This window comes from Lissotriton vulgaris, chromosome 3_1 (genome assembly GCF_964263255.1).
Source record: "Lissotriton vulgaris chromosome 3_1, aLisVul1.2, whole genome shotgun sequence".
In the NCBI taxonomy this organism is placed as follows: domain Eukaryota; kingdom Metazoa; phylum Chordata; class Amphibia; order Caudata; family Salamandridae; genus Lissotriton; species Lissotriton vulgaris.
Genome location: NC_141689.1, coordinates 1,803,014,286 through 1,803,037,129, shown reverse-complemented (window position 1 = coordinate 1,803,037,129; position 22,844 = coordinate 1,803,014,286). Strand labels below are relative to the sequence as shown.

The 22,844-nt window shown below is 44.8% G+C and overlaps 1 protein-coding gene across 1 annotated transcript in view; it reads right to left on the bottom strand.

Annotated features, from left to right (window-relative positions):
* The window catches only part of USP38 (ubiquitin specific peptidase 38), a 181,781-nt gene that overhangs the window by 73,536 nt on the left and 85,401 nt on the right, over window positions 1-22,844 (bottom strand). The window contains exons 7-9 of the mRNA XM_086962233.1: window positions 19,170-19,363; window positions 8,487-8,580; window positions 7,086-7,192 (exon numbers count right to left, since the gene is read on the bottom strand). Of these exons, the coding sequence (XP_086818359.1) occupies window positions 7,086-7,192; window positions 8,487-8,580; window positions 19,170-19,363 (395 nt within the window). The remainder of the gene's footprint in view (window positions 1-7,085; window positions 7,193-8,486; window positions 8,581-19,169; window positions 19,364-22,844) is intronic.

Here is a 22,844-nt window from a genome sequence, read left to right as displayed (position 1 = left end):
CATAGCGACCGGTCATAGCGACCCAAAAGCGCAGTTGAACTTGCTGCTTTCATAGAAGTGGCCACTGTACTGCAGACCTTCTTCCCTGCCAAATCAATTTGACAGCTCTCCTTGTCCGGAGGGACCGTAGACGAAAGAGCAGTAGAACGTTGCTTCTTGGCTGCTGTCACAATGACAGAATCCGGTACAAGATCCGTTCTCAGAAACGCAGGATCCGAATCCAGGGGCCTGTACTTCTTCTGAAGTCGAGATTGAGCAGACTTCACTGTGGCAGGTGTCAGGAAGAGCTCCATGGCCAGTTCCTCCAACCCCGGCACCAAGGAAGTAATGGACGAGAGAGGTGCCTACGCTGCAGCGTTTCAAAGATGACTGAGGTGGACGGGGTAGGCGCCGTCAGCGCTATCCTCAGTTTCGCTGCTCCCCTCAGCAGCACGTCCTGGAATGTAACAATGTCATCCACAGGTGAAACTCTCTTTGGTGGAGAGTCCGACAATGTAGGAGAATACCTCCTGTCACTGGAAGAGTCCGTGTACCTCGTCCTGGACCCGCGACCTTTCCCTACGACGACGATGTTGTGATCTGGTCAACGACCTGCGTCCACTACGAGAGCGGTGTCTCCCCTATATATTGGTCTCCTGGGAGGTTGAGCCGGAATCACAGGCCTCGGTTGTGGAGGAGGAGGAGGCAGTGGAGGAAATGGACGAGGAGGAGAAGGAGGAGGAAGTTGAGGAAGAGGAGGAGGAGGCGTGGGCGTCCTAGGCCGTGAAGGCGAGTAGGTCCTGGAGTAGTCAGAGTCCGGAGACAGAATTACTCTCCTCTTCTTACGAGCAGGCTTCGGGGAGGGTGCTCTGGAGGTAGACTTCCCTGAAGAAGGGAGCCGGCGCCGCCGCGACTGAGTACTCTCAGATGTGGAAATTGTCAGGATTCGGATCCCCTTGCGCCTACCTGATACCTAAAAACTACAACTCCCATGAGCCTTCACTAAGGGAGGTACTTATTGACCTCACGCACTGTAGCGAATGCGCATAATTCTGTTTGTTTCCTGCTTCTGGGGGAGGTGGTCAGCGCTTCCTGCTCTCTCGTCTCTCAATGGCTTCCTGAAGTTGAATTCCTTTTTCTCGTCCTGGTCCTTCCTCGTCCTTCGTGGTTGGTGAGTTCCTCTGAGTGGCAGCGCCCATATTCCATAACCGGAACGCGGTGTGTTGTCCGACCACGCGTTACCGGTTACTCTGAGCATTTCTTGCTGCTATGGTCCTTGCCGAGTTCATCAGCGCGGCTGCGCTTTGGGGAAGTACCGGAACGCGGTGTGTCGGATGACCATGAGTTATCGGTTGCTACTCGGTCATCTGGATTACCCTGTTGTGGAACATTGTCGTGTTCTATAAGTGGCAGTTACGATCGGCTGTTTCTTTCCTGATTGCAGAACGCAGTGAGTGGTTGCCACGCGTTACCGTATATGATTAATCACATCTACGTTGGTAGCGGAGTAAGGTGTATTTGGGGATCACTTACTGCCGTGAGTCAGTGCAAGTTCTTTTTCACTACCATAGTACAGCGGAGAATTGTGCTGGCCACTACGTTCTGCCGTGTGTACAAAGTACTTCTTTGGATTAAAACTACTTATCTTTATCCTAGTCGGAATATGGCAAGATAATATTCCAGGAACTAGGAATCTTATTGCTATCCCAAAGATTACAGGAGGCCTTTGTTCTAGCTGAACACTTTTGGGGGTTTTTGCCAGACGGTTTTGTCCTTTGTTTATTACAGAAGTTTATGGTTCACAAGAAGAGAGCTGAGCTACTTCACATATATTATTTCCTTTCCTGATCTGCTGAAGGCTGTTGTCTCTTTGGTTAAGGTGTGTTTATGGGTTAATAGACAGTTGCTTCGTAGCGAGATCTTATGAGAGTAGCTGTTTGCTTACATGCCTTGTTTAATTCTGTATTCTGTATTCTGTTTTTTATGTCATTACAGAGCCTTTGTCCCAGCAGATCCTTCCCCTTCCCCTTTTTACCCCTCGCCTAATTGTTCGAACTCCCTGTAATCTAAAATCAGGGTGTTGGTAACATTGGGAGGTGGACCCCTATTAGCAACGACCGGATCCTGTGGAGCGTAATTGGACAGAAATACTAACCACCGAGGATGAACTTCCACTAGACACTGTCCTGGGCATCGACAGTCTCTTCGACGTCGACCTCCGCCTCGACGTCGACCTCCGCCTCGACGATGGTGTGTCGACGTCGTCTGAAGTTCTCAACGTCGACCTCCTCCGAGGTCTCAAAGTCCTTCCCCTCAACGCCGAGCGTCGACGTCGCTTCAACCCAGAGCCCTGGGTCGACGGGGAGCATATTGTAGTCATACCTCTCGAAGTTGACGTCTTAGCCATCGACGTCGACCAGAACCGGTGCAGTTTCTGGGCCTTTTCTTGTCTGGGGAGCCCCGAGGCCGATGCACGGGCAGAGGACGATGAAAGAGTCCCTCCATGCCCAGAGGTCCCACCTGCTTCCTGATGTCTTCTCTGCTCCAGGCCTTGAAGACGGATCTTCTCCCTGTCACGCAGGGTCCTACTGGAGAAAGAGTGACAGATCTCACAGGAATCAGGAACATGTGTTGCTGGAAGACAGAGTATGCATACTCTGTGTGGGTCTCACTTGGCCTTCTTCCTACCACACTCAGGGCACTTATCGAATAAAGCTGGCATTTCGACATGAAAGAGGTGGTCTAGCAGCTCCAAAAAAGTAGCAAAGGGAAGAGAAAGGCCCCAGACGTCGAATGGAACACTAATAAGCTCAAAAATTGAAGTAATACCAATAAAGATAGAGCTCAATGCTCCAGGTTCCTGCTAGCAGGAGGCGGAAAAAAGAACTTGAAGTAACTTGCCTGGGGCTGTACATCATAGGATACAGAGGGTCTCTGAAGTGTTCCTTAAAGGCACGGTATCCCTTTTCCAGACACATAATGGCAGCCTATGAGGGTTGTCTGTCCAACCCTCCTCTCTATCATGACAAAGGATTTTTTTGTGCAGGGGAGTTTCTCTATGCGTGAAACTCTGTAAAATGTGTAAATTTCTATATTATTTGGCTATCCTTTTTCACTTCAGGATGAAGTGCTGGCCAATGTAGCCTTGTTAATGTTAGGCTGCATTATTTGTCTTTGATTTTCTCTTAAGTGTCTATGCAGGTCTGCAGAAGAAGACAACTTAAGAGACTATTTTGATTGCTCCGGGGTCCATGCACATGGGCGGGACGATTGACAGATTATGACTATACACAGAGATCTCCTACTACAGAAGGGCTTGGCTCTTGCGGGTCTGGGCACCCAGTAGACACTGTCACCTCCCTTGGACTCGGGCTCTGGGGCCCGGATGCAGAGGTGCTTTGAGGAGTCGGTCGCAGATTCACTCTTTGTCTAGGTTTCTGCTGCAGAGGGGCAGACAGGACAGTGGGACACTCTAGATGTTGGTTGCACTATCCCTGAAGTCCCTCAATGCGCAGGTTGGTCTTTCTCGCCATTTGTGTCCGGACTTGAGATAAGAAGCCTTGGCTGCTGCAAGGAGTTCAGTACCCCAGGTACTGGCACTGTGCAACTCATTTTGGTCCTGGCATCCCCACACTTGGAAGGAGAAAGGATCTGACCTGTAGGAGCAGAGCTACCTCTTCCTGGGTGGCTGATGCGTACGTAGTCCCAGTAGATGGCAGGTCGGAGTACCAGATGTTGCTTCTTTGGTGCCTGCGGCTGCAAGGGAGTTTCTTTGGCAATTAGCAAAGCACTGGCAGCCCTTCGGGTTTCTTGAAGTCTGCAGAGCTGCAGGAGGAGTTGGATGCTCCACGAGGGTCGGGTGAATCAGGAAGGATGGCAGTGTTGGTGCCGAGTCAGTAGTGCTTCTGAGTTCTCAGTCAGCAGTCTTTTTCTTTGTCCACTTCTTTTTGTTTGTCAAAATTTGAAGGCCTGGTATCAGAGGGTCCCTTAAATATTCAATTTACTTACCCCTAGGGTCACTACATCCGTAGATGACCACTTCCTTTAGATTGTGGGCAACACCATATCCCTGGATTCCCGATCCCACCACACACAAGACGGTGGAATTCCTAATTGTATATTTATTCAAACTGGTGTGTCCAGCATCAAAGTGTGGCATGCCTCCTGCATAGCTAATTATACCAACTGTCTTTGTGCTAGATAGATACAGGGCAGGGGGTAGCACATCAGTCTGGGGAAGCCTTGGGTCGCAAAACAAAGGCAGCAGAGGCCTTTGAAGCTTCCTGCCTTGGTATGCTTCCTGGAGGAGTAAGTGAGAACACCTCTCTCCAGACCAGGTGTTGTTCCTGACCTCCTGGAAATGAGGGCTCTCACCCCTGGGGTCAGAAACTTGTCTGTGGTGGCAGGCTGGACAGGACCAGTCAGCGAGAACACAAGAGGGCTGGTAGGTTTCAGGGTCACTCTACGGTACACTGTGTGTGTATGTATTAATAAGTCAAACACTGAAATCCGTGTGGGTTTATTAATACAAGGTGTTTGATACCAAACACCATAGGTTCTGTGAAGCCATTATGTAGCTGGGAAACTCATTTTGACCAGTGCCAAATACATACCTTAAGATGGCTTCCCTAGTCACTTGTACTGACAGTAATTGAACAGGCCTGCACAGGGGTATTTCTGCTCATGCAGATATGTCCTCACATGTAATTTAATGCACCCTGCCTTATAGCTGTAAGGCATGCTGTAGGGGTGACTTACAATATTACATGGAGTGCTAGCTGACATGGCCCACAACGGTGTGCCATATCATGTTTTCACTTTTTGGAGCACCATGTCATTCAGCCTACAGTGGCAGTCTGTAGGAGTTTGGTGCTGGGTCCCTTAGAGTGGCACAAGAGATGCTGCAGCTATTAGGAACTTATGCCCTAGGTACCACTTACTAGGGACATACAGAGGTGCTACAGGCCTGGTCACTTGGGGATCAAGTGACCAGTTGTTTTGTTTTAGGAAAAGAACACTGGCACTGAGGACTTGATTAGCAGGAACCCGGTACACTTCAAAGTTGCATCATATACCAGGCAAAAAGCGGGGGACTGCTGTAACAAAAACCCAGTTTCTTACATTGTACAAGTGTGATCTCTTGATGCAGTGCAACCTCTTTGTTAGGAGTACTTCTGTGTTGTGCACAACATCTCCTATGGCAATTTCTGGAAAGTGATGGGAACAGTGCTCAAAGAACTAGAAGAACAGACCTTTGGCGGTGCAAGACCTAGGTGTAACAGGCCTAGGTAGTGAGAATGGATTTGGAACGCTGAGTCTTCTGAGCGGTATGCTTCAATAAAACAGTAGTCTAGATACTCCTTTAACGCCTAGACTACAGTAACTATGCATATCAGCTTCCACCTTATCTACTGATCTGACTGCAGCATATTCAAAAGGCAGCGCTAGTTTCATTTTTAGAATGACAAATCTTCAAATCGTGTAAAATCTTTAATCTCTAAACTGGCTGACAATAAATTTTATTTAAAAAAAACAGTAGGCAGCCCGAGTTTGAGTCCTGCTAATCTTCTTATTTTTCCAAGATTCCGCAGATCCAAATCTAGGCAGCAGAGCCTTCATAGTAAGCACAGCTGAACTTGGTAATGCTCTTTCCACTAAACTTTGTGCAGTCACGTGCCATTTCACTTTCTAACATCGTTGAAAACTCACCATTTTTCTTGACTAATGATGCCTCTTCCTAAAAGTGCCAGGACACCCTTTTTCTGGGCAATCGTGTGCTTTAAAAATCCCCATTCAGTCAGTGGAAAAAGGGGGTTGTGTGCCAAAAAGAGAAGTGGCATTGGTGCTCGGTAAAACATACCATGACTGGCATGCAAGACTGAGCCCCTGAACTGGAACACCAGGAAGGTGTTCCAGAATTAACATACCATAAGTAACATAAAGACTGGGAGAATGAGGCACAGAAGAGGAGGACAATGTGCTAGAACATGGACAAGTGTACTAGCGGGCAGGAAAGAGAACCAGGAATGACATGCGAGAAAGAGCCCACTAGAACATGGGCATCCTTTTTCCAAGTGTGAATAGCTGAAACTAAATATGCGTATCCACAACACAGGATCAAAAATACCAGCTAGTTATGGTTTCACGCTGGAAGATAACATTTTATAGAAAGGGAAGAAATGTTAAAATCAAGCTGAAAGTACTTCAGCATAACAAAACATACCATCATATGACCACAAAAAAAAGAAATTGCTTGAAAACAAATACCCACAATAACATGACTTAGATTACGTTAGAATTTAGGTTTAGTAAACTGGAATATTTAAGTTCTTATTAACATAAATGGAGGAAACTTAACCGCATGAGCGCTAGCGCAATTCCGCTCCTGTGCTGAGTTTTTTAAAACCGCACTTTACGTGACGAGCTGGGCTCGTCATCAGCGTACGAGGAGGCTACGCCATGACGAGCCCAGCTCGTCATGAGCGTGGAAGGGGTTAAGGTTTACAATAAGTGACCTTAACCCAAAATAAGATAAATGTTCAGCATCTTCCAAATTCCTCAAATTATGGCATCAGAACATTTGCATCAAGCATGGTGTTGCATTAGTGTGATATTTTCCATCGCAAGTGGTCAAAATGTATTCCTTGAAAAGAGTATTTTTTCTAGTCTGCTTCCTTTAACAGGCTCCTGTAGACGCAAAAGGGTCTGCAAAATCCACAGTGATGTTCCAAGTCATAGTGCTTTCTTTGAGTGTAACACATTCTAATAGCATCAGCCTACAAATTCACTTTGCTATTCGCAATGCTTTCTGATGAAAGCTTCTGTGCTTCAGTAATGTTTGAGAGATTTGAATCGCCTCTGCAGAAGTGACAGGGGTCTAGAATGTACACCCAATCGAAGTAAGATTGGTAGAAGATCATTCCATTATATGAAGTGGTGAAACTCTTCCGGACTGCAAATTAGTGCAGGGAAACATGACATCTGACAGCCATATGTGCTTTAGGTGAACTCCTTAGTGTCAAGACACCATGTAAGGAAAGCACCGCATTCTGTAAATCACATCAATACACTGTGCGTTCATTAAAGAAAGCATTACCCAGATTTACCTGTCAAGCAGAAACCGGAGGTATTCGGAACAGTCTTGCTGGGATCTCGGTGTAAACCAGGGTGGTCTGGATGCCTCAAAGAAAACATGAGGTGCATAGGCCTCCCTCTAAATTCGAATTGAAAAGAAACCTATTGAAATTAACTGCCCACAATAGGCGTTTCAAAAGGTAGTTTGTTTGAAATATACTTTAAAAGATAGGAAGAGATGGCTGCATATTCACAGTGAGTAACAGAAACAAAAACAAGGGAAAATGCATCAGGAGCCACATTAATAACATCAGCCTTTTCTGATAAACAAAAGCAGAGGCAATATCTCAACATGAGCATACTAGAAATGAGAAAAATCACTTTCATACATGAATTAACAGTTTTTACAAACAAGCTAAGAGTGCTTTCTCAACAACATAATAGGTCATGTGTTGAATTCCTTACATAGAGAAAGGGTCAGATTTGGAATGAAGCCTATCACAAAAACTGACTTTTGGGAGAGATGTGATTGAGAGCCAGGAGTGTAGGCACCAAGACTTGTGTGACAGATACTCTAAATGAGCAAAAGTCAGCTGAGCTAAAAAAAAAATAAAAAAATGTAACTGGGTTAGTATTCAAGTTGGGGTAGCAAAAGTTCAACCTCACAGCAGCTGCATACGGAGGTCAGTAGAGTTTTAACAGCCTCCATCTCTATGCCACCTTAACCCACTGCGAAGCTGATAACTAATACTGGATGTGTGTTACCCTTAAGGGGACCTTAGAGTTGGCCCTCATACTTTTGAAAAATCTGAACTGTAATGATCCAAGAGAGTAAGGAAGCACCTTTCATCTGGATGGTTCCATTTCTAGGTTGACTTTTGCACACCTTCAACTGACGAAGACAACTGTTCTGTTACTTCCACCCTCCCTCAAGCTCCCTTTGTGGGTGGGTTGGCTGAACCCGCAGCATACCTGTTAATACTGCATCATGGACTGGGCAATCTATGGCACTAGAGGAGGGAGAGAAAGAGAGGAAGGTTGGACAGGAGAGACAGTCCTCTTCCTAGCTTAAAAGAACAAGTATATTTACTGAACATACTTGACAGAACACACCTTAAAGGAATGGAAACCAAAGCTCAGCCATGTCATAAGCAACTTCTGACATTGTAGCCCACTGCTTGGCTATCTCTTTAACAACACTGTTTAAAATTAAAACACACAAGACCAAAGACACTTTGACTTTCATAAATGTTTGAATAAAATCATCAATACTTCATAATTTGTTAGAAACACTTCATATGGTGTGCCAATTAACTGATGAAAAAATAAACCTGAGGGAACCACACTGTTAGCATGTTGCAATACTGCTTCATATTTCAGTTCCTAGTTAGGTGAGCACAAATACACTTGCTTCTTGAAATAAAGGGCCATACCTGAGTGTGTGCCAAAAAGGCAAACAGCTGCTGTAATTTCTTCATTAATGAATTGCAGCCATTCAGATTTAAAGCCAACACGTGCCTCCTAAAACTAAAAGGGTACACACATGAGCAGAGGGTGATCATTTCCAGAAATCAATCTTCTACTTCCGAAGGCACACGTCATCAAATGTTCCATTAATAAAACTCACAAATATGAATCCTAAGCTTGCGAACACCTATTTACATCATAAATCCTAAAATGTATTCAAAACGGGTTTGTAAACTTTATAAAAGAAAAAAAAATTGTATTGCCATTTTGTAAACAGAAACAGCTAACAACAAACCTCAGAAGAGAGAAAAAACTATATTGCGCATAGGATAATACAGAAACATACATTTTCAAACGATGTAAGGTAGGTACAAGAAAAGACAGAAAAAAAGAAGAGTAGAGGGTGTTGATTACATTGATCATAAACCAGCAATGCAATGATGAGACTCCCAACGCTAGACAGCATGCATACATGCCTAGATGAAGTGTAACATTTGTAGCAGCAAGCCCAGGGCCCCGGAATAACCCACAAACAAAAATGTAGCATGAGAACATCATAGACAGTAGGAAATAGGCCAGGTCCAGGTCTAGGGGCCCAAGTAAGGAGAATGGTATTATTGAACAGGCAGTATCGGGCCTCAGAGGATGCAGCAGCAGGAGGGGGAAGGCAGGTGCAGATGTAGCGCTAGCGTGCAGGTATGCCAGTAAAAGTTGCTAGTGGGTGTGTGTGGTTAATTATTGCCTATTTTGAACTCCAAGGGCTCGAACCTATGCCACCTCGCCCCATTTGGCCCCGCTTCGCCCGCCATCTTCAATGAGGAGCAGTGCTGGGCGAGCATACTAGTGCTCCGCCCTCCCGCCCAGCTGTATAAAAATCCCGTAGAAACACAGCGCCACTGATTGCTAGTGGGTGTGTGTGGTTTGCTCGTCTTGTCCTGAGGCGGAAGCCGGGACCTGCATGAGAATTCTCAATCTTGCTGCTAGTTGTTTTTAAAAGCCACTATTTCATTTCATTTGCACTATTTTGAATTATTGCCTATTTTGCACTCCAAGGGCTCGAACCTATGCCACCTCGCCCCATTTGGCCCCGCTTCGCCCTCCATCTTCAATGAGGAGCAGTGCTGGGCGAGCAGTCTAGTGCTCCGCCCTCCTGTCCCTGCCTGTATATAATGACACCCTGGCCCAGGAAGCGCAGCGGACGAGCGCAGTGGGCGCGCTGGTGGCATGCCAAAGGCAAGCCCGTCGGCGCCGGACCCGCGCCCAGTGCCCGGACCCCTGGTGGGATGCCTCAAAATCCTAGTACGTCCTATTCCTATACTCTTCATTTGTTGTGGGCGTTAAGGGGCAACACCAACACCACAGGCTGTATCACTCTAGACTTGAGGAGACCCGCCGACCTACCCTCACTATTGTGTCAATTGTAAGCAGGCCCTTTCCAACCTACTGTGGCAAGCCTTTACATCTGTCTTAGTTCCACATGTAAGTACTGTCAGGAAAAAGGACGCCACCGTCAAATGCCTACTACTAACGCCAGATCCCTAGTCAAGCATAGTATGAGCTGAGTACCTTCTTGGGGACAGGTGAATGCCTAGATCCATCACAGCATGGATTTCGAGTTGGGCACAGCACAGAATCGGCGCTGATTAAATCAGCCGAGGACATAAGAACTGTGATGGACGAAGGTGGCAGAGCTGCGCTGATCCTCCTAGACATGTCCGCGACCTTCGATACGGTCCACCACAAATTATTGGTGGACCGATTGGGGGCCTGTGGGATCCAAGGAAAGGCGCTTAAAATCTTGCAAGCCTTTCTATCGGACAGGACTCAGACAGTGACCCTGGGGGATTTTGAATCAGACCCATTTGTGCTCCCCTGTGGAGTCCCACAGGAGTCCTCCTTGAGTCCGACCCTTTTTAACGTGTATGTCTCCACCCTCGCCGCAATTATTAGATCCTTTGGTTTTAATCTTACATCCTACGCTGACGACACACAGATTGTGGTGTCGCTGCTTTCGGGTGAAATGGAGAGCACGCCAGACAGGTTCAGAAGCTGTATGCGGGAGATCAGTATCTGGATGGAAGCAAACTGCCTTAAGCACAATTCAGCAAAAATCGAAGTATTGCTGTTTGGGTCCAGTGACAACTTCTGGTCCCCGCGCTGGTGGCCAGAGGAAATGGGGGTTCCACCCTCCCCGGTTTTAAAGGTCAAAAACATGGGAGTTGTGATGGATACTCACTGTCCTTCATGCCACATATTAATGCACTGTCCTCCACTACCCACTATGTGCTGAAAACTATTCGTAAAGTCCTACCGTTCCTCACGGACGAACACAGGAGAACAGTGGTCACTGGACTGGTGATGTCCCGGCTAGACTATTGTAACAGTTTGCTGCTGAATGCCCAACAGGGGCTGTTAAATAAACTTCAAATTCTGCGGAATGCAGCAGCTCGTCTGATAACGGGCACACCCAAGTTTGCGTCAGTAGCCCAAGACTTGGTGAAACTACACTGGCTCCCAGTGCGTAAAAGAATAATTTTTAAAACACTCTGCGTAATTTTTAAGGCTTTGCACGGACTAGGCCCCCAATGCATGATGAAACTTTTCCAATGGTACAAGCCTATAAGAACCTTAAGATCTGCAGAGCAGGAACTGGTGGTAATCCCAACAATTAGGAAAGCCCGATGGGGAGGCAGGAGCTTCTCCCTGGGAGCGGCGAAGACCTGGAATGCCCTGCCACTGAGCCTTAGACAGCTTCCAGACCTCCTTTCATTCAGGAAAGCTCTTAAAACATGGCTCTTCACACAATAACGCCCCAGTTCATACGCACTAGTAATCATTCCAGCGCCAGGACACCTCTGGGTAACAGTGCGCTTTAAAAATGTAAAAAATAAATAACTAAATAAGTTCCCAAATATCCTTGGGTTTGGACCGGGGTGCCATGAGGGTCCAATAAAGGGCTAGTTGCTCTGAACAATATGCCGTATCTCCCAACCGTGCAGTGATCATGGGTGCTGGACGTCTGCCCCAGTGCATGGTCACTCTTCGCTTCGCCAAGAGAAGCACCATGGTCGTAAACCTGCGGTCTGTAGGCGGCACATCCTTGACGTATCATACCAGCACAATCAAATAGGTGGTGGGATCGTAGTTCTAAGTGATATTGTCTATAAAAGTAAAAAGTCCCTCCAAACTCCGCCACAGCAGGGCAAAGGCACGCCACATGAAGAAAGGAAGTTTGCGATATATACGGTGCAAGAATTTAGATTTTTCACAGCCTGGTGGGCAGAAAATCTGTATTTTATTAAGGACACGGAGGCCAAGATTGGGTAGGAGGACTGGATGGTGTTATAGAGGCAGGCAATCATCTTATGAGGAGAAAGTGTAATCAGCACATGCTCTAGTGTCTAAAATATCAAGGGGTGCACTGGGAAGGTGTCGTGGAGATTTTGGCAAGTGGCTCTAATCTAATAAAACATTAAAAGGTCCAATGCAGCTGATGTTGAGAAGGCTGAGGTGTAGGGGGCTATAGGAAAATGCCCTCCGGACAGACGTCAGAGAAAGTGATTAAATTCTGTCTGCATGCCCGCGCTTAATTCCCACTGTTATATAGCAGCGGCATAAGGGGAGTGCATCCCAGTGGTATAGAAGGTGCATATATATATGGTGGACAGTCTGGCTCGCTTCCTTAATCCTTCTCAAGTCCAATGCATACTCATCACAGTGTCAACCTCTGCAAGCGGAGTCTTATAAAGGACATTCAATGTCGTAGTTAAAGGACAAGGATCTGCACAATCTATCTCCACAGCAACATATGGCTGATGACGCATTAGGTGCACCCACTGATGTAAATATTGTGCTTGAGTGCATAGAGCATAAAGTGTCATGTACGGTGCTCCCATGCCACCCTGAGAGAGGGGCAGTGTAAGCATGTCCCAGAAGATGTGTGGCTATATGCCCGCCCAAACCAGGGAAACCAAGTTAGACCGTAAGCACCTTAAAAATTGAGCAGTGAGTGGAATAGGGTTATTGAAGAAGAGATAAAGAAATTTCGGGAGAACCACCATCTTTGCAATGGCAATCTGCCTGGCGAGGTAAAGAGGTAACCTAGACCAGACAGGAATTCTTTCCTCCTGCCAGTCCATTGCACACCCATAATTGGACCTTCACAGCTTATCCAGATTTCGACTCAGCCAGATTCTTAGGCAGCAGAATGTGGTAGAGGCCCAGCCATGGAGTATTCTGCATGGAATGGGCACGTGTTATCAGTGAGCGGGAAGAGTATTGAATTCGCCCAGTGTATGTGTATGCCAGAAAATCACCTAAAGCGAATGACCTCTCGAGTAATGGGCGCCAGGATCTCTTGCGGGTTATGCACATAGAGGGTGATGTTGTCTGCATACATTGAGACTATCAGGTCCCTCGAGGCGAATCCCAGTCCCGTGTCAGCGTGATGCTGCCGTGACTAGATGCTCTATCATCATCGTGAATATCAATGGTTATAATGGGCATCACTGGTAATTGAAAAAGGGTCCAACAGCAGTCCATTAAGATGAATCCGAGCCGTAAGGATGGTGTACAAGAGGTGAATATATCATATAAAAGTGGGGCTAAGTCCCAGGTGTTCAAGGAGCGGGAAAGAATAAGCCCATTGTAAAGAATCAAAGGCCTTGGTGGAGTCAAGCAGTTGCCACCGCCGACACCCTGGGGTCAAGATGATTGCATGACAGCAAATTTAGCTTGGAGATTGTGAGAGGTGGAATGTCCGGTAAGGTTAGCAGACTATTAGCTAGGATTTTCGCCCCAGTATTTTGTTATCAACATTCATCAGTGACAGCGGCCTATAGGAGTCACACTTACATGCAGGTTTGTCTGGCTTGAGGATGGAAGCAATAATCTCTCTAAGCGAGGGGGGCAGGAGTCCCATCTCCAAGGAGTCCTCAAATACAGCTAGAAGGTGGGGGGCTATTAATGATGCAAATTCCTCGTAGAAGTCTGTAGCCAGGCCATCTAGGTTTGGTGCTTTGTCCCGGGGGAGGGAGTTAATCGTCTGTGTTATTTCTTCAGTATGATGGGGAGTCTAGATATTCCCTGTGGGCATTTTCAAGCCATAGGAGCTGTATGGTGTCGGTAGTATGCGAGTTCAGACAAACTATGTACCGGGGTGGACGAACAAAGTCTGGAATAGAAAGAGGACGTTGTATGTGGCAGGCCCTTGGAATTGTCCCGAGTAACAGAATAGTCATTTATGAGCGCACACACATATGTTGAGGCACGTGGCCTGCAAAGTAAACTGGCCAGATTTCGGCCCAGATGATGTCCCTTCCCATATCATGTGGGCGACGAGAAGATTCGGATTGGTCAAGCTGATCATTTAGTGCTACACTGAAATTCCCACCCCAGATTATGGCTCCCAGGACCCATGCCAACCTCCAACCTCCACAGCTTGAAGAAAACTTGGGGGCACCTGTATTTGGGCTGTATATGTTGACAAGGGTAACCAGCTGTCTATAGAGGGTGCCAGCCAGTATGACATATTGGCCTTCTCTATGACAGAATCAGTGAGGTGCCAAGCAAGACCTCTGCGAATTAGAATAGCGACTCCCCTGGCATAACTGGAATAGCGAGGCGTGAATTACACTGCACCATTTGGAGCGCAAACCTGGAGGCGTGCATGTAGTAAGCTGGAGTTCTTTTGAGAAAATGATGTCGATGTGGTGGTGGACTAAGTATTCGTGCACTAGACGAGTCTTCCTATGATCGTTAAGACTGAATATTTTAGATAAGACATTTTGTTTGTGTCATAGAAAGCAAGTGCTGTCTTTTTCAATGTAGAGCATGACATGGGGCTACATGTGGTGCTAGTAACAATCTATCACCCAGGTATCAAGGAAAAGGAAAGAAAGCAATAGAAAACATGCAGTGCACAACATTCCTGCCCTCCCACTCCAACCCCCAAACATGGTTGAGCCTTTGTATCCCCCCAACCCACCATACCCGTAACAAACCAAGTAACCAGACTGGGATTAGCCCCTGGGTGCAAGGTAGAGCCAGGGCTAGAAAAACCCCAAGGCCTGCAGGTCTAGTAACTTGAAAAATCTCCTCCACCTAACTGTAACGTACTTGGCCCCCCGTCTGTGAATGCGGAGTAAATGTGACAAGATACAAGATTTAAAGACATCTTTATTGCTCATTCACATGGAATAAAAATGCCTTTAAATCTTGATATCTTGTCACATTTGCTCAATTTTCAGAGACAGAGGTCAAAAGTAAGTTTGTCTTCCTACTTGCCAGAAAGGGCAAGGAGGGCCTAAAAATAGCTCATCCTCAATAAATCTGACCCGCCATAGCGAGCTGGCGAGTGGATTTTTCAAGCCCCGTAGAGGCAAGCAAACACCCCTTCCAACTAAGGCTGAGTCGGCCAGAATGAAGAACAATTCCCAATGGTCTATCACAGTGGGCAGGATGGAAACATTAGTTAGGCAACAGGCCCAAGTAAGACCTCGCTGGGTTTGTCTGTCTTAAGGCAGAGCAACAGTCAGAACATTCATATAACATTCATATAATGAGACAAGAGCAACAATTGCATCCTACAACAAATGAACAGTTTCCCTATTTGTTGTAGTTAAGAGAGCCTTCAGTAGTGAGATGCGGGAAGGAGTCAGGGGAGTGTTGCCGGGGCCTGATAATCTCAGTGAATTTGGAGGTCATCTTTGCATCAGTAAAGAAATGAAACCTTCCCTCAAGTGTGCTTCGTAGTTTAGCTGGAAGCAAGAGGGGATAAGGGCTTTCGACTTTCTGTAATAACCTTTTGTCAGACAGGAACTCCCACCTAGCCGCCTGCACGGACATAGTGAAATCTAGATAGAAGGCTAGGTCATTGCTTGGTGGCATATGGCCTGGCGCTCTCAGGCAAGGCGAAGTACAGTATCTCGGTCCGTATAATTTAGAAGGGGTGTGATGATGGGGTGAATCGAGAAGGCCGGGTGAGGGCACGAGCCAGAGATCGATGGGACCTCTCCACAATGAAAACCAGGGATAACACCTTTCCAAAAAGCTCACAAAGTAGTGCTTCCACATAAAATTCCACTTTGGCTTTCACATGTGGATTCTGGGATTTCAATAATCCTAAGGTTGTAGCGCCTTGATCGTGCTTCAAGGTCTTCATTCTCGGCTTTAATCAATGCTAGGACCTTTTCCATGTGCAGCATATGTTCTTTGGAAGCAGACTGGGCGTCCTCTGCATCGGAGACGTGATTTTCAATGTGGTCCAGCTGAGCCTAGTGTTTATCCGCCCTTTGTATCATGTGGTCAAGGCGATTTGTGAGGATGTCAAGTTTTGGATAAGTAGCTCTCAAGCTGGTCTGGACTTCCACCAATATTTATTTCAGATCCGAGTCTTGGGTTTTGTTCTCTCTGTGGTGTTCTGAGACAGATACAGAACAAGTCTCTTGTCCAACCTGTCGCATTAGGAGTTTACTCTTGAATGTGAGCCTGGGTTGCAGAAAATGTCATGCTTACCCATTCTGGCAGTAGCCTGCTGGACGCTGTAGGCAGCTCAAGTCCAGATGTCCACAAGTGGGAGCCCAGCCTCACACAGAGTCCCAACTTCTCCAGGCCAGGGGCATGAGCAGGCCCAAGGCACCAAGCTCACAGTAAGTGTAGAGGCGGCGAAAAGTAGAAATGGGCAGCAGGTTTTTGGCACCAATTAGCGTAAGACTGTCTGTGAGGAGATATTTAAATATGCAGAATGTGTCAGGTCTCACTGCTTCACACAAATAAGGCCTCAGCTTCACTTGCAATGCGTGCGAAGCCTCCCGCACACTAGTTCTCTACTGCAGCCCCGTCGGCTTCCAATACAGGCCTCCTACCAAGGAAGTGTGCAAATAGCCTCAGGAGTCCTGACGGGTTCAGCGGGGATCCTACAAGCCGATGGGCGCATAATTTACAAGTCTGTCAGCGCCAAGCAAATGCTTTTTTGGTAAGAGCACCCAATACCGCGCTTTCAATTTAATGGTGGCCGCGCCCCTTTCTTTAGATGCGGCTCGTCTAACGAGCGCAGCATGGGGCGCTTGGAAACAACAAATATTTGCAATGCAATAGGTCTCCCATTTGAGAGTATTTAAGCTATTGTCATTTACAATGCCAATAGCTCAAACTCTCCTAAATGCGAGACCATTTGCATTGCAAATGCTTGTTGAACCATGAAGCGACGTCTGGACATCAAGAGTTTCTACTCAACCTCTACCTTTCCTGGGTTAAACTTAAATGTATGCTCTTCTTAGACATGGGTATCAAATTTAAGGCAGAGATAAACCTATAACTCATTCAACATCTCACTGGTGCTAGCCTATGAAAGACACCCAGACTGGTGAATTTTCTTCAAATGATTCCAGAGGTTCAGCTACCACATACATATTAGAAGATAAAGCTTTCGCCTTCAGAGAGTTTGCTGTAACTAGTGAGTCTTGATGACAGTTGGCTGGATCGTTGTGCTGTAAATATGTACGCAAAATATAAACTATACACACTTGTGTGAAAAGAGATTGGATACATAAATATGGGGAAAGAAATAATCATACATAACAAAAATATTTAAAAATGCTACTGTGTTTTTGAAAAGTGAAAAGCACATAGGGAGACGATGATTCAGAAAGGAAGATACAGCTTGGGTGGCACTGGGACTGGGGAAATGCCTAGTGGAACCATGAAGAGGAAGGACAGAAAACTAAGAAGAAGGCAGACTGAGATTAAAAAAAGAAAGGAAGAGGTAAGCAGGGCGTTTACTGGTGAAGAGAGCAGGCAATGATGTGGAAGGGAGAGAATGTCCACTAATGTGTGTAAACCCCCACATGCAAACTAGAAAAAACAAAGGAAGAGAAATAGGGTAGCACATGGCATTTTGAGGGGGCAGCAAGGCAAGACTAGAACCAGCGGAGGATCCCATAGGCACACCGAAGGCACTCTGGTTCACGAGAAAAGAAGCAATATAAAAGATATATGGTAAATGCATGACCGAGTTTTTCAGCACAATAAAAGAATTGTCACAGGAAATGATGAAAATGAAAAAATTACTTTCTCCCTTTAGCTTGCTGTTTAAAAAATTTAGAAGTAATTTGGGGTTAGGGTGGAAGCTCAAATGACTTCCTCCATGATCTGGTGTAGGAGAGGGGAAAAGCATGGCACACAACCCACACAGTTCGACCCATGACATAGATATATGTCAACTCCCTGATGAACAACTCAGCACAGTGAGGCTACTTCTCGCCACCACCAGGCACATCCAGTAGTTCTTCCTTTCCTAGGTGTGTTTAAGTTCAGATGTGTTAATGAAATCGTGGCGCAGGGTAACCTTTTGTACATATATATATATATATATATTTTTTTAAAGTGTCTTCACTCACAAGCACAACAGACGTTTTCCTTTCAACTATCTCCTAAGCCAAGCAGGAGTGACTCTCACCCGACACAATGGAGGGGGATAAAAGGAGAGTGCCTTATCAGGCTGCTACTGTTGTGAAGTATGCACACACTATCTCATGGCCCTACTACACCCCAGCCACCCCCATACCAGCAGAATGGTGTAATACCTGGGCCTTGAAACACCCAAGGAGTGCTAAACCACTCAGTGCAATATAAAATGCCACTTCTCACTAGTCTGCTCAGGCAACACAATAGCGGCTTGGAACCCCTACACCCAGAGAAGCTGGGGACGAGTGCAGACTGAAGCCCAGCATAGCTATGGCCCAAGGAACAAGTGAAACGTTAGTCACCATGGAGAACAACTCAAATGCATTCAACACCCCTTAGGTGAATTTCGCAAGAAAAAGTCATCAGGTGCAGAGGAAAATCGGTACATGCAAATTAAGACTTTCACACGCCCTCTAGCTACTTGCATGTGCTGCATTTAGTGTGTCAGGGTTACCTCAATATGGATTGGGCAGTAATTCTGGGTAGGTAGCACAAGTAGTTACTGGATATCTGCAACAAATGGCAAGGCTCAATCATTAAACATCCAGTTTTTACTTGAAGAAATGTATTGCTTCACCTGGTACAATCTTCAATTTTGCTCAAACTAGTCATTTTGAAAAATGCAAAGCATATATTATGGTTCATAACACATATCTAATTCACAAGTAGCCAATTCATAGACATACTAGTCTCAGTAAAAAATTAGCACCTAAATAACAGCGGAAAACTTGCTGTAAAAGAGATACAGGGTGTGCAGGAGTAGTGTGTGTGTAGAGATAATAAATTAGAGGGAAAAGAAGGATAAGAAAGACTGTCTAAACATGTGGCAAAAATAAATATGCATGAAATGATCACTGAACGCAAAACTTTTGAAGTTATTATTTTTCAATAATGTTGACAGTTTGGTGGTAGCAAGGCAATTCATCCTCTCTGGCCTGGACAGGTTTAAACAGTTTGATATTTTGCCCCAAAAGCTTGTTCATAAAACCCAAGGTCATCACCATCCGGTGCCAAACACAGTAGCGCACGTGGATGTTTACAAATGTTTGCAATTTGTAACATTAACATGATACTGCACTAGTATTTAAAAGATGACGTTATTGACAACTAATTCCAGGACAGGAGATCTATCCAGCTACAAATGCACTATGGAACACACTATTAAAAGTTAAGATACTACTTACTCTGTTGCCATAAATAGTGCTTGAAGAACACTGTTCATGTAGCATGTGTTACCCAGATTAATCAGGCCAGTTTTGCCAGTTTCCGATTTTCCAGACACTTTAGACAAATAAGAGGCCAAAGAATTGGAATGGGATGTCCAGGCACTTTGATTGAGAACCAGTTTAATCTTCTCTTCATTTGGTTTAGGCAATTCCTATACACGAGACAAAAATTCTAAGTCACTCACGTTTATATATGAATAGCTGTAGCACACCCTTACATTCACTTAGTGCCTTTGGCACACAACATGCAAGGATTCTGCACAATACAATCAAATTAATGAAATGGAACAGAACACTAAAAATACAAATAACATGGTACAACAGATTTTCAGAAAGATCCTCTGTGAATGCAGGCTATAGATAATTGTTTAGACTTTACTGGAATGCTTAACATACAGTTACCAAAGTAGACATCCCGACACTTCAGTTCTATTTTAGTAAACTAAAAAAGTGTTTCTGCAAACTAAAGTGGATCATTTTCATTTGCAGAGGATATGAAACAACTATGACCCCTCTTGCACTTTACTGAAGCCCGGTCATAATAATCTAAAGGCACCATGCCCTTTAGCAAGAGGAATCTTGTTGGAAGACCGAACAATACAGTGTACTGAGTTGGAGTTAAAACTATTTAATTATGCTTCAAAGTAGACATCTCCTCACATCAATAACTAATAAACAAAAGGTAGAGACGTGACTGCAGAGCTAATAAATAAACAGGGCACACTGATTAAAAAAGTTATTTATTATAGGGCTATTTACTGGCAGCTGTGGAGCAGTACTGAGAGATGATTCAAATTCAACTTGGTAGGCATCTTTTCTTTTTTGTATTGTGGTCACAGTAATAGAACCAAAACCAAGTGTGACTGTTTTAGTCAGAGAGAAGTTGTTTGGAATGCTATGCCTGCCACCCTTTGCCCCAAACTCATATTTTTTTGTGCGCCATTGAGGCCCTGTATTTATGTGCAAGGTCCACAGCTACCTTTTATAGACAACCTTGGGGAACCAATGACTATCAAGAGAGGGACCAGGCAAGGGTGTCCACACTCACTATTCCTTTTGAATACATTATTAAACCTCTGGAAATATGCCAAGACTCAGTAGCATATAACCCTGAATTCAACTGGGGCAAGCAAGTCAAACTATGTCTGGATGACTTAGTAGTATTGATATTTCAAGTGAGATCATGCCAAGCCGTAGCCTCTTATTGATTAATTCCCAGGAATAAAAAAAAAGCAGAGCAAGGATGTAGGTTATGATGGGGATCCCATAGCTGGCATATGATATTGGAAACACAAATAAGGTAATATAGCTGAGGGTAGGTGGCATTCTAGACTGAAAAAATTTGAACCCATGAACAACATCACTATGTAGTCCAAGATTTAGACCTTCTTTGATCGAAATTAAGACCTTTTAACATCCATGACAGAGAATGCCAACTATGTAAAATGGTAATTCATCCATATTTACTCCTTTGGTTCTAACACCACAAAGCATGCAACTATGCCCCCGACTTAGAGTTTGCTAGACAAGTACTCTGTCACAAACGTGACAGATATCTCATTCATCTTATTACAAGTGCACTTAATACCAACACACTTGTAAAAACGTATATGGGATATCCATCACGTTCGTGACATAATATCATCAAACTCTAAATCAAGTCCTATGTCTTTTTACAATACTGGATACAACAGTAGAACATTTGAGCTGGCATAACCAATACTCACAGATATCTACGAAACAACTTCTGAGCTGTGTATATACTTGATCAAGAACTTATGATCAGACATGTATGAGTCACTGCTGAGCATTTTGAAGGAAATGTAATTCCCAGGTGTTCCACATGGATTCTTGACTAAGTTTGACACGTATGAATAACTGAAGATCAGACTGAGGATACTGTACATCTATGGCAACAAATCTAACACACAAAGTATCCAAAGTTTACATTAGACGCAGCCATTTTGGGGACATTTTAAAGTCTCCATCTTACAGGTTAAGTGAAGCTCTATTATGTATCAGACCTTACAGATTGTCTCGGATTTCTGGGACATTTCTAGAAGTGCAACACAGAATGTGTTACTTTTTGTATGTTCAAATAAAATAGGCCTTCCAGAAGTAGAAGGCTGATGAAGGGTCAAAACAATCTTTGTCTTTCTCATACCTTTAGACATGCAATCTATGACTGTAATTATAGTGTTCAAACTGTTAGTTCGTCCTATCAGCTGAGAACAGATACCGCACTGCTGCCAGGGCAGAGGGCCTCTCTGTAAATTTGGTAAGGGAAGGTTTGAATATAAAGATAGATATTTGGGTAAAGGCCCATCATTTCATGATTGTAGCAGTGACAACTGCAAGATACTGATGGCATTGGTATCGGCAACACTCATATTACTGCCTGATTGATGGAAGGAAATGACTTTGGGAGCAAAAGATTGCTGGTGGAGTTCTGTCCAGGAAACTCCAGCACAGGTGCATTTAATTAATACTTCCCCACCCTAAATCAATATGTGGAAACCCTAGGAACTACCATTGCTATAGTATGGCAGTTCTCAAAGAAAACATTTTTTAATTCTTGTTCAACATGGATCCTGTCTAGAGGTTGGTATTTGTGGATGCATGTGTGACTTGTTGCCGAGCTGCAAGTGAAAGCACAGAGGCAAAAGCTCCCAATTTTACCACTGTCTACAGGAAATCTGTTGACATAATTCACGGTTGGCAAGTGAAACCAGAAACAGCCACTGTTGAAATCCTTACAGATGAAGGAACAATGTGCTCACATTACTCGTTCTTTACCTTACTCTGCTGTATTCCAAAACATTTATGCATTAATCACATTAGCAGGGCTTGGAAGTGTTTATCGATGGCCTTTGAGAACACTGCTACAATCACAATTCCTTCACTTTATTTCTTGGATTGGTGAATGCTTCTCTTTTTTAGCCCACTTTCCAGCATCAGTGATCAGTTAGTGCAGTGGTTATCGAGACAATCAGCCAGTTACTGTTTAAATGAAGTCTAATGATTACAGCTGCTAATATCGCAGTATGTTATTCCAATGATATACAAGGAGCAGAGACACAGATGCATTTGTTTTTAAAGACAAATTTAAAAAAGATTTACACCCCCCCCCCCGTTTTGATGAATTGTCCTTTAGGGAATTAGGCCCTGCCTAGTAGAAGTGCGGCAGTGGTTTGAGTTTAGAAAGTAATTTAAAAGTAGAAAAAAAGAGAAAAAATATTTCCATATTAGACCTTTAGCTAGAAAAGTCAAAGCAGGTGATAATTTCACTGATGGAGGAAATCCACAGAAAGAAAAGTAGGGGGTCCAACACTACGTCTTGAAGAATGCACAGTTAAAGAAAAGTGAACAACTGGAGAGGTGGTAGGAGGAGACCACTGACAGCAATATTGAGAGAGGTAGAACTTTCAAATTAGATGGAGTGGTCAGCAGTTCAGAAGGTGGCAGATGAGGATTAAGCATGTCTAATAGACTGTTTTGGTGTGGACGAATACTGTAACATTAGGCATGAGAGAGAGCATTCTTAGTGGTCTGAAGGGTGCACAAGGCACAATGAATGGGGACCAAGTAGATTATGAGCTGCTTGTTAGTGATTCAATACCAACCAGGTGAAAG